We start from the raw sequence: 12,687 nt of genomic DNA on the forward strand, positions 1-12,687 counted from the left end.
GAGTGGCCCTCTAACTCAAACAGGCCGCGAGAGCCCTCCAACTTAAACGACTCTCTCTAAACTAGTAAAGAATAGGGACAAGACCTAATGCAGACTCACGATAACTGTTAAAGTGAAAGACCGGAAAAAATCAAGGTAACAGTGAAAAAATATAAATTTAGTCTACTTAGCCAATGAGCCAGACAGCAACCTTGATGCTTGAGCGGCAAACGAGATCTGGGGATTTGGCCCACAGCATCATGGGATAGAAGGGTTAGCCTCAAGCCAGTGGAAGCTCTCGAGCTTTAGTATTCGGCAGAGTTGGAGCATAGAACATCTCTGAACCCAACCTGAAAGAATTCTGGCGAGATAGGACATATCAAATTTTTAGTTATGAAATCTTTAGAGTTCAAATCTGATTCTACTCAACAGAATTACCTTTTCTCCTGATGACGTGTCTAAAAAAATGCAGTCAATGAATCATATAAATGCCTACCTGCTGAAGTAGTTCTGCAGATTCCTCATCTCCACCACCCACACCTCCAGGCCTTTTAGGAGCCGCTACTGATTTGGGGGCAGCTGTGGTTTTGGGGGCTGCAGGCTTCAGTGGAGCTGTAAGGAAACGAGATTAATTATGTCTGACAAAAGGCAGTACTCCTGCAGCACAAAACAAAACAAACATGTACTGGCACTTTCATATCAATGTATTAAAGTCGATCTAAACCTTGCAAGATGTTAAGGCTTTACAAAAATACACCAGAAATTCTATATGGTTTCACTAACATGCAATGCTGCCAATACTGAGAGTCAATACTTCTACCACAGGACGGATTAGTCCTATCTCTCCCTTTTGAGACACCTGACAAGGTCTTATAACTGAGATACTATGAATTTCTATTTACTACAGGTGCATTATCTGTAATTGTAATTTCGAACAGCAAAAGAACCCCCACAGCACTGCCCACAAACAGGAAGACACTTAAAATACAGCTCTCACAGCTGTATTTAATTGCAATGGAAAAACTAGGTACACTACTGTAAGAAACAAGAACTCCGCAAATACTGCTGTAGGCAAATGCATCTTAAACCATGCAATTTTAGCAGTTGGATGTTGCTTGGTGTGTATGGTTACCACCTCATGCCACTGCCTTTAAAAGGGCAGACAAGATTTGCAAGAGTACAGCATCATGCACCTTTCATCTGATCTTTGACACTACGAGAATGCACCAAAAAATGCTTGTAGTAAGCTGACAGATGACATGTAACAGATACTAATTACACAAATGTTAGAACACAGTTGTGCAAGTCCTACTCATCTATAACAGATGTTCATAGAACACTGCCTTACTGGCATACGAGTAGCAATGCCCTACCTTTTCTCTGGCAGTCTATCAAAGCTCAGCTCTGATTGCCTGTCTAAGGGTGCAATGGATCAAATGGCAATACAGAGGCTACCTTCCATACCCACACACTTTTCTAGGACCCAGCAGGAAGTTTTGCAAACCCCTTGTTCCAACCCCCCCCCCCACACACACACATACACATCCAACCCACTCAGTTGAGGATAACTGAATGGCAACTTCAACACCAAACTATGCACATCCAAAAAAGAATGGTGGGTGCTACCAGGAAAGCAGTGTGCTACGAAAGTACAGTTTTGTACCTACCATAAATGTAGATGTTCGAAGATCCACATTGCTACAGTCCTTACACTTGGGTAGTCCGCTGTCCTCGGTCGGCCCGAATATCAAAGTATAAGGCTGACGTCGGTCAAGGCGCATTTGACTGACATCAGGACGTCAGGGTACAAATGCGCATGACCGACGTCATATCCTCAGTCTTTTCTTGCCCCAGATGTCAGAAGACCCTAAAAATAAAGGTCAAAAACAAAAGACAGCAAACAACCAACCAACCACCCTTGCACTAACTATATGTACAATATATACAATATACACAATATGTACAACCCAACCCACACAACCACCTCTAACTGCAGAGGGGAAGGAGGGAGGGTAAATTGGACTGCAGCAATGTGGATCTTCGAACATCTACATTTATGGTAGGTACAAAACTGTACTATGTTCTTCATCTCACATTGCTGCAGTCCTTACACTTGGGTAGAATCCCAAAGCAGAGGTAAGGGAGTATGGCTAACTACAAGGAAGCAGGAGCTGCCAAAATGCCCTGCAAAACAGCAGTGGCAAAACCAGCCCTGGATTTAGAGTAAAGTGGCAGGTGATAATGCCTAGAGAAAGTACGCACTGAACTCCAAGTAGCTGCCTCCAAAATATCCTTGGTTGCCACTCCCCTCAAAAAAGCTGTTGAAGTGGCAGTAGCCCTAGTGGAATGAGGCCTAATCCCAGCTGGAACTTCTTTGCCATGATGGGAATAACAGAAAGCAATGCAAAACCCAATCCACTTAGAAATAGTTTGTTTTGACACAGGCTTGCCCTGAGAACTCAAAGCAAAAGAAACAAACAACTGCTGAGACTGCCTGAACCCTTTAGTTCTGTCCAAATAATAACGCAACTGCCTGTGTACATCTAAAGTGTGCAAAATCTTTTCCCCTTTATTTTGGGGACTTGCATAAAAAGTAGGCAAATGAATAGTTTGGTTTAAAGCCACACTAGAAACCACCTTAGGCATAAAGGAAGGATTAGTACGTAATGACACCCTATCCTTATGGAAAATCAAGAAAGGCTCAACCGCCATAAGGGCCTGCAATTCAGAAACCCTTCTTGCAGAGGTAATTGCCAACAAAAAGCAGTCTTCCATGATAAATATTTCAACTCAGAAGTAGCTGCAGGCTCAAAAGGTTGTAGAGTGAGTTTCTCCAACACAAAATTGAGATCCCAAGCAGGAGTAGGAGCCCTTCGTGGGGGTCTTATATTCTTTGCCCCTCTAAGAAATTGCTTGAACAAAGGATGAGAAAACAATGGTGGGTCACAATCATAGTGAGCCGAAATTGCTGCAGCATGAACTTTAATAGAAGAGAAAGACAAACCTTTGTCCAATAACTCAGATATTGAAGAGCCACACTCAAATTAGGCTCAAACATCAAAATCTTTTGCTGCACTCCAAAATAAAAATCTCTTCCATTTATCTGCGTACACTTTCCTTGTACTAGGCCTTCTAGCTTCCAAAATCACATTCAAAACTTGTTGCGGAAGTTGAGACCCTCTATGGTTCAAAACAGAATATGCCAGGCTGTTAGGTGAAGAGAGTGAAGCTTGACATTCAGCAAATGGCTGTCCTCCTGTGACAACAGGTGTGGAATCAAAGGCAAAGGCCATGGAGGCTTCCGTACCAGACTTCTCAATAATGGGTACCAGTGCTGTCGAGGCCAATCTGGAGCTATTAAAATCATCCTTGGCTTGTCCTGTCTGACCTTTAGAAGTACCTTTGGGAGGAGAGGCAGAGGAGGAAAGGCATACACATGAAGATTGTTCCAATTGAAAGAAAGAGCATCCACTCTCCAAGCTGTGGGATGAAACCTTTTGTGCAAAACTTTGGCAGCTGATGGTTCAGTGGAGAAGCGAACAGATCTATGTCTGGAGTTCCCCATGACACTGTCAATTTCTGAAATACATGAGGATCCAATTTCCACCGTGGGGATCCATAATTCGTCTGCTCAACACATCTGCTAAGGAGTTCTGTGCTCCTGGCAGAAACCTTGCCTGAAGATTGAGCTGTAAACTGAGAGCAGTCTCCCACAAAATCATTGCTTGCCTGCATAGAGGATAAGAATCGTTCCCCTTGCTTGTTGATGTACCACATGACAGTTGTGTTGTCTGTTAGAATCAACACCTGCCCTGGAAGAAGTAATTCCTTGAAAGCTATTAATGCAAACTGGACTGCTAACATCTCCTTCATGTTGATATGTAGATGTTGTAGTCTGACAGGCCACTTGTTTTGTATCCACTTTCCATTTAGATGAGCTCCCCAAGCTTTGTCTGAGGCATCTGTCGTTAAAATCTGACTCGCCTCTGGCCGGGTCACAGAGAGTCCCTTGTTTAGGTGACATTCCTGAGCCCACCATAAAAATTCCTTTTGAATGCAAGGTATTTGAATGACAGTGTCCAGATCCTGGCAGTGCTGTGTCCATACATTTTTGAGATACCATTGTAGCTTCCTCATATGCAGTTTGGCATTGGGAAGCACCAGAATACAAGATGCCATGAACCCTAATGCTTGAAGGACTGTCCTTGCAGTCAGCATGGACTGATGAGATAGTTGATGGAAGTAAAGGGATAGACTCCTTTGTTTGTCCGGGGTTAAAAAGGCCATCTGGGATGCTGTATTCAGTCTCACACCCAGAAAGCACATGTCCTGAGAGGGTACTAGACTGGACTATTTCGTTCACAGAATACCCTAGGCATCTTAGCACTGCTATCACATATTCCAAATGATGAAGAAGCTCTTCCCTTCCTTGAGCCAGAATCAGGCAATCGTCCAAATAAGGATAGATTTGTATTCCTTTTAGCCTGAAGAAAGCTATCACTGGAGCCAGAACTTTCGTGAACACTCTGGGCAGTAGATAAGCCAAAGGGCAATGCAGAGAACTGATAGTGAGAAGTCCCAGCTCGAAAACGCAGATACTTCCTGCAACTTAGTCTGATAGGAACATGAAGGTAAGCCTCCTTGAGATCCAAAGTTACCATCCAATGATCTTTGCCCAGCAGAGGTAAAAGCTGCTGCAACGTCAACATTTTGAACTTGGGAATGTCCAGATAAGTGTTGAGGATAGATAAATCCAAAATTGGTCTCCACGTGTTCCCCTTCTTTGGTACTAGGAACAGGCGAGAATAAAATCCTAGGCCCACTTCTGGCATAGGGACCGGCTGTATGGCCCCTATTTGGAGCAACAGAGAAACCTGCTTGTGAGCCTCTATTCTTTGTTGAGGAGGAACGTCTGGCATGCCTTTGAAAGGAGGCAAGGTATGGAAATAAAACCTGTAGCCGTGGTGTATGATATCCAATACCATCTGTCTTGGGTAATTAAACTCCAATTTTCTTTGAAAAGTGCCAACCTTCCTCCCAAAGGTGCTGCCAGACGAGAAGGCTCTGGCAGCTGAAAAGGTAGGTCATTGGGTCTGTTTACGAAAGGACTGACCCCTGCCCTCACCTGAAGACTGTGCAGGAGAACTCCCTGTTCTAGGCCTGAAAGAGCCCTGAGCTCTACCCCTACCACGTCTAGATCTACCCCTAGACTGGGAATCATAAGAAGGATATGTCCACCCCTTAGTAGGCCAATTTCTACTAAACTTTGGAGGCTGGACCTGCAAAAAATCTTTAACAGTCTGCATAGACTTAGCCTTGTCCTCCATTTTCTTTAAAACTGTCTCAACAGGAGGACCAAACACGTCAGATTGTAAAGGAGCATCTAAAATCCTCGTTTTAACATGATCAGACAAATTCTGATCCCGTAGCCAGGCATGCCTGCGAAGAACTGACCCAGTGGCAGCCACCCTAGACGAGGCCTGTACAGCATCAAAACCACATTGCAAAGAATGCTTACCCACCTGTTCAGAAACATGCACTAAATCTTGCAACTCTTTACAATCAATACCTACCGCCAGAGCATCAACCTTAGACTTTAATTGTGAAAGGAGATAATTCTGGTATTTCAACATGTGAAACTGGCAATTCAAAGCCCTCATAGCCAGAGTGGAAGAAGTATAAACTTTCTTTCCCCATCTATCCAAGGCCCTAGCCTCTTTGTCTGCAGGAACCGGATACTTAACAACAGAAGCCTTAACACCTTTAGGCCCCTGACTAACAGTTTCTGGGTCAGCCCTAGGACTCTTAAAAAGATACTTATGAGCTTCAGGCACCCTGTAATACCTATCCGGCTTAACAGGAGCAGGAGGCAAAGAATCAGGATTAAGAGAAGCCTCTGTAAAAACATCTTCTACTACATCCAAAACAGGAGGTATAGCCAAAGGCCTATGCTGGGGTAAAAACAAAATTCCCTAAGCCTTTTCCTGGAATCAGAGAAGTCCTGACCTTCCCACTTAAAATGCTCCCTCATGGAATGAAGAGTTTCTGAAAAGAAAAATCCTCAGGAGGAGAAGCAGAAGGAGTAGAATCATCCACATCAGAATCTGAATAAGGAGAATACTCCTGCAAGTCTTCAGCCAAGACTCTGAAACATCTGAAGCCTGCTCAAAACCCCCCAGCTCAGGCTCCATCCTAGGCCTCTTATCAGGAGGGGGCATAGAACCCCTAATTAAAGTAATCAAATCTTCTGCCATTTTAAGCATATGCTTCTTGGGCACAGTACCTGAAGAGCTAGGGGTAACACCAACTGAAGCCAAACCTGGCCTGCCCCTGGGAGAAGCCTTTGAAACAGAAGGAGAGGGCCTAGCCACCCTAGGAAGGGAGGGGAGTACAGTAACCTGAGAAGCCCCCTCAGCCTGACTTGCCTCCTGAGAGGCCACATCTTGCAATAATAAGGTCTCACCCTGGGAACACAAAGAAACCTCCGGTGGAGCCACCGGCTCCACCGACACCTCTAAAGAACCGGCGTCCGGTACAGACGGTTCTTCTAGCCTAGGCTTAACTGCCTTGTCCTTGCGCTTCTTCGAAGAAGCGGGCGTCGGAGCATCCGACGGCATTTTATAATTACACCGCTTCCCAAAGACTAACCTTGCACAATCCAACCTTCTCTTTATAGTGCGTTTATTAAATCTAGCACAAGAGCGACAGCCAACAACGCCGTGCTCAGGCCCTAAGCAAGGAATACACAAAGTATGATAATCTCTATGCGGTATCTGTTTCCCACAAGAAATTCAATTATTGACTTTTTCTGACATCCGGTAAATCACTGAGGCAAGAAAAAACTAAAATATTCCCCAACGGGGTACTTAGCCAACTTTGAACTCGGTCTGAAACTTCGAAATCAAAAAATCTCAGAACGCCAACCGGCACTTGCAATGCTGCTTCTGCATCGGACCATGCGGCAAAAAAGACTGAGGATATGACGTCGGTCATGCGCATTTGTACCCTGACATCCTGATGTCAGTCAAATGCGCCTTGACCGACGTCAGCCTTATACTTTGATATTCGGGCCGACCGAGGACAGCGGACTACCCAAGTGTAAGGACTGCAGCAATGTGAGATGAAGATCATCATCTGTTACAGGCAAGTAGAATTTGTGCAACTGTATTATGTTCAACACACTGCCTTACGGGCAAGGTATCTTCTCAATGTTTACCCAACCCAGGAGGAAATGGTAAGTATCCAGCAGCCCCTAGAGAATAGTCCTAGCAAAAGTTACTCTGCATTTAGAAAAAGCAGTTTGCAGTGCTTCATTAAGGTATGAATGAAGGAACAAGTTGCTGCCACTAGAATACTCAAGAGTCCACCCTTTTCCAATATGACACTGAAAAGAAAATTCCCTAGTGAAATGCGCCTTTACCTTGCTTGGATTTACCTTAATATGGTTGGTGTTACCAATTAGAGAACAAACTAGCAACAGCTTGCTTACAGACAAGTTCACCCTTCTTTGCCAGTGTAAGGGTTTTGTTCCGTCAAGGCAGTACCCAAGCTGTCAATGCACATGAATGAAGTACAGTCTCTCATTCTTAGTTTCTAGAAAGAACACAGGGAGATCAGAGGGCTTTGAGCCCACTTCTGGCATTAGAATGGTTTCCACTACCTCATCCTTCTGGAAAATCATGCAAAGTTATCATATAAATGTAAGATTTTCTAGTAGCAGGTTTTCTGGCCTCCTTTAACACCTGATGCACATCCTCAAAAAATAAGTAAAGTGGAGACCAAGTCATCCAAACTGCCAGCTGTTGCTCCAAAATGAGGTGCACCAATCACCCCAAGACTGTGTGCAAAGTCAGTGTGCAGAAGTCTGATAAACTGTCCTTGGCTAGTGCCATCAGAAGGGAGAACCAAGACTGCATGGGCTAATTGGGGGTCACCACAATAATCTGGCATTTTTCTGAACCTTCGAAGTACCTTGTGAATCTGTAGAAAACGTGGAAACAGATGCAAAACATTCCCATCCAAAGGAATGAGAATGTCTGTCCAGGTACGGCTGCAAGGATATTTAGAAAAGAATTTATTCAGCAGTCCATTTTGAAAGGAGGCAAAAAATTTTGATGACCTCTCCGCACAAGATCCTGAACCACCACTTTGAGCAGCCACTTGTTTGGGTCAGCACAGGATCTGCTTTGCCCGCCAAAGCATTTTGCTCTGACAGGATGCAAGCCTGAAGAGGTAGAAAGCTGTAAAGCCAGCTCCCAGGACATCACTGCCAACCAAAAGGTAAAGACCTTGTGGTATCTCAACAAACAAGGAGATAAAAATCACTGATGTTGTCTAACCACCATAACAGGAACCAAAGTCCATAGGTGAAGGATTTTGAAAGCGGGTATCAGTCAACCTTTCATCAATACTGATGTGCTTCCATAAGTCTGCGGGCCCCCAAAGTACACTTACCATAAATGTAGATGTTAGAGTATTCACTGTTGCAGTCATCACACTTGGATCATCTGCCAGCAGGTAGCCCTGTTGGCCCGAATACCAGAGATGTAGTATTTTTGCGTTGGTTGCGGTCACTTCAGGACTGACATCAGGGGTATATAAACAGGTAGCAGACGCCATTACATCAGTTTTTCTCGTCCCAAATGTCAGGAGCCCCCAAATACAGAGCTAAGTTATTGCGGAAAAAACACCAGTAAAAAGTAAATACCAACAGCCCTGGTAAGGGATGAGTAAGACAGAGACGGACAAGGGGGTTGATGGGTGGGAAACCAGGACTGCAACAGTGAATGCACTCTAAGATCTACATTTATGCTAAGGGTACACAACCATACTATGTTCTTAGTGTTTCACTGTTACAGTCATGACACTTTGGTTGATCCCCCAAAGCTTAAGAATGGGTGGAGGCAGTCAAGAAGAGTTGGGGCTAGCTAGTATGCCCTGCAGGACTGCTGTTGCAAAACCCACCCTGGATTTAGAAAAGATAGGCAGGTGGTAATGCTTGAAGGGGTGAACAGAACTCAGAGTAGCAGCTTCCACAAGGTCCCTGGTAGGGACTCATCTGAGAAAAGCTGCAGAGGTTGAAGTTGCCCCAGTGGAATGCGTTCTGACCCACTGATGGGGTGGTTTTCCATGGTGTTTGTAGTAGAAATGGACACAGTGTGCTATCCATTTGGAGATGGTCTGTTTTCATACATCCTTGCCCTCTGCCCTTGGTGCAAAGCTGACTAGTAAAGTACAGTTGTGTACACCTACCATAAATGTAGATGTTAGAGTGTACTCACTGTTGCAGTCATCACATTTGTTTTATCTGTTTGCAGTAGCCCTCAGGTCGGCCTGATTAAAGTCTTGGGTCCTGCATCGGTTGCTGTCTCATCTTCCACGACATCCGGTAGTCAAGAGTAAAGCATGCAACCAATGCCATTACATCAGTTTTTCTTGCCCCAGATGTCAGGTGCCCCCATAATGGGGAAGCAATTATATACACAAGGTTACACCTCCAACAAAAAAGCAAATACACTAAAAAGCTTTTAAGCACAGTAAACAAGAAGAGAGAGATAGCCAAAAGTCAAGGGGCTGGAGGGAGGGCAACTAGGACTGCCACAGTGAATACACTAACATCTACATTTACGGTAAGTGTACACAAAGTACAGTTTTGTACCCACCATAAATGTAGATGTCCGATAGGTATGCATCTGCAGTCATAACATATGGGTTGTCCTGCCTCAGGCAGCCCTTCGGTCGGCCGGATTCCAAAGTCTGGGTCTGGCCTCGGCTGATGTCGCACTTTCCCAGACGTCAGAGCGTCTGGGGTATAAAAGCATCAGCCAACGCCATTTTCCTCAGTTTTTCTTGCCCCAGGTGCCCTCTAGGAAGGCTAAATTTGGATAAATGCTGAAAAGTTCCAAACATTTGCAAATTATATACATGTATAAACAAATACACCACAATAGATGCCCCCAGCTAGCTGAAAGAGGGGTAAGCACCCTAGGAATATACCACAGAGGGGAAGTAGGGTGGGTAATCCTGACTGCAGATGCATACCTATCTGACATCTACTGTACTATGTCCTTCAAGGATGCATCTGCAGTCATAACATATGGGTAGAATACCATAGCCAATCTGGGGGAGGAGGTACTAAGAGAAGGATGGTGTAGTTAAGATCCCCTGCAGTACTGCAGTTGCAAACCCTGCTCGGGATCTGGAGTATAAAGGTAGATTGTAATGCTCGGCAAATGTATGCACGGAGCTCCAAGTAGCAGCTTCTAAAATGTCCTTGGTAGCCACCCCTCGTAGGAAGGCTGTAGTGGTGGCTGTGGCCCTTGTGGAGTGAGGCCTGATATTTTCAGGAACTGTCTTTCCATGAAAGGAGTAGCAAAAGCGAATGCAATTTCCTATCCATTTTGAAATTCTGTTTGGAAATTGCTCTTCCTTGCACCCCAGCTGCATAAGCTACAAAAAGTTGCTCAGTTTTTCTGCTAGTTTTCGTTCTGTCCAAATAGTAGCGTAGTTGTCTGTGTACATCCAAGGTGTGCAAAAGTTTTTCCCCTTTGTTCTGTGGGTTAGGGAAGAACGTAGGCAAGTGAATAGCTTGGTTCAAGGAAACCCTAGATACCACCTTTGGCATGAAAGTAGGATTGGTTCTTAGTGACACTCTATCCTGGTGGAAAATAAGAAAAGGCTGCACTGCCATTAATGCCTGAAACTCAGATACTCTTCTTGCTGAAGTGATTGCCAGAAGGAATGCAGTTTTCCAAGATAAAAACTGTAGGTCTGCTGATGCTGCTGGCTCAAAAGGAGGTAGTGTCAGTTTTTCCAGCACAAAATTGAGATCCCATGCAGGTAGAGGGGGTCTTCTTGGAGGCTTAACATTTTTGATCCCCCTCAAAAATTGTCTGAGAAGAGGGTGTGAAAAGATAGGTGGGTCCATATTGTATTCTGCTGAAATTGCTGAAGCATGAATCTTAATGGAAGAATAAGACTGGCCATTGTGGAACAATTCTGCTAAGTATTCTAGGATGTGTGCTAGGTTTGCCACTGTGACATCTGTGCCCTTTGATGTGCTCCAAATGAGAAATCCCTTCCATTTAGCAGAGTATGTCTTTCTTGTGGAAGGTCTGCGAGCCTCCAAGAGAATGTCCTTCACCCTCTGAGATAAAACAGTTTGGTTGGGTTTTAAGGAATTTTCCAGGCAGTTAGCTGCAATGTTTTCAAGTTGGGATGCAGGGTCTTGAAATTGTTCTGCGTTAGAAGAGGCCATAGGGGAAGAGGCCATGAATTTGCCTGAGACATGCTTCTCAATAGTGGGTACCAGTGTTGTCTTGGCCAGTCCGGAGCTATTAGTATCACTTTTGGCTGTTCCTCCCCGATCTTCAGTAGAACCTTGTACATCAATGGGAGAGGTGGAAAGGCATATACTGTTAGGGCATTCCAGCTGAAAGAGAGAGTCCACCCTCCAGGCTTGTGGGTGGTATGTCCTTGAGCAGAATTTCTTCAGTTGGTGGTTGAGTGGGGAGGCGAACAGATCTATCTCTGGCATACCCCATGTCTTTGAGAGTTTGAAGATGTCTGGATGCAGCATCCATTCGTGTGCATCCATGGTAGTTCTGCTTAAGCTGTCTGCTAGTGTATTTTCTTTTCCTGGTACGAATTTGGCCTGCAGCTGGATATTGAGATTCAGGCATAGGTTCCACAGGTTCATAGCCATCTGGCAGAGGGTAGGAATGTGTGCCTCCCTGTTTGTTTATGTACCACATGACCGTGGTGTTGTCTGTCCTTATTAACAGATGTCCTTGCTGGAGGAAGGGTCTGAATGCCTCGATTGCATGCCTCACTGCCAGCATTTCCTTTTGGTTTATGTGCATGCTTAGCTGCCCTTGAGGCCATAGGCCTTGGATACGTTTGTACTCCATGTGTGCTCCCCATCCTCGGTCTGAGGCGTCCGTGGTGATGGTCTGCCTTGTTTTCGGTTTGTTGAAAGGCAACCCTCTGTTGGACTGGCAGGCCTGAGCCCACCACAGGAATTCCTTTTGAAGGCATGGAATGACTGGTATCATGGTTTCTAGACTGACTGTGTTGAGACCATACATTCCTTAGGTACCATTGTAATTTCCTCATGTGCAACCTGGCATGTGGAATTAAAATTATGCAGGATGCCATGTAACCCAGGGCCTGCAGGACTTTCCTTGCAGTAAGCAGAGTTTGTCTTGTCAGAATCATGAAGTAATCTGGAAGTTGTTTTTGTTTTTCTTCTGTGAAAAGCCATCTGGGTGATTGTGCCCAGATCCGCACCCAAAAAGGTTATCCTTTGGGATGGTACTAGTCTTAACTTTTGGATGTTGACTGTGTATCCCAAGGTCTGTAGCAGGTGTATGGCATAGGTCCTTTAACAATTTTTTCTTGTTGTCCGCTTGTATCAGGCAGTCCAGGTATGGATAAATTTGGATTCCCTGAAGTCTGCAGTGTGCAATTACTGATGCCAGGCATTTCGTGAATACTCTGGGCGCAGTAGATAAGCCAAAGGGCAATGCTGAGAATTGATAATGCTCTGATCCTGCAAGAAATCTGAGGTGTCTTCTACAATCTGGTCGGATAGGGATGTGCAGGTATGCCTCCTTGAGATCTAGAGTCACCAGCCAAGACTCCTTGCCCAGCATGGGAAGAACTTGCTGTAGGGTCAGCATTTTGAATTTTGGCACAATGAGATAAGTG

At 44.8% G+C, this 12,687-nt stretch overlaps 1 protein-coding gene across 2 annotated transcripts in view; it reads right to left on the bottom strand.

Moving 5' to 3' along the window:
- Positions 1-369: 369 nt before the first annotated feature.
- Positions 370-12,687, bottom strand: part of LOC122817163 (microtubule-associated protein RP/EB family member 1-like) — a 633,735-nt gene continuing 621,417 nt past the window's right edge. For both annotated transcript variants that reach the window (XM_044090369.1, XM_044090370.1), the window contains one exon: positions 370-591. In XM_044090369.1, coding sequence (XP_043946304.1) covers positions 452-591 — 140 coding nt within the window. In that variant the 3' untranslated portion in view covers positions 370-451. The remainder of the gene's footprint in view (positions 592-12,687) is intronic.

This window comes from Protopterus annectens, chromosome 12.part0 (assembly GCF_019279795.1).
Source record: "Protopterus annectens isolate FY-2018-M chromosome 12.part0, PAN1.0, whole genome shotgun sequence".
In the NCBI taxonomy this organism is placed as follows: Eukaryota; Metazoa; Chordata; order Ceratodontiformes; family Protopteridae; genus Protopterus; species Protopterus annectens.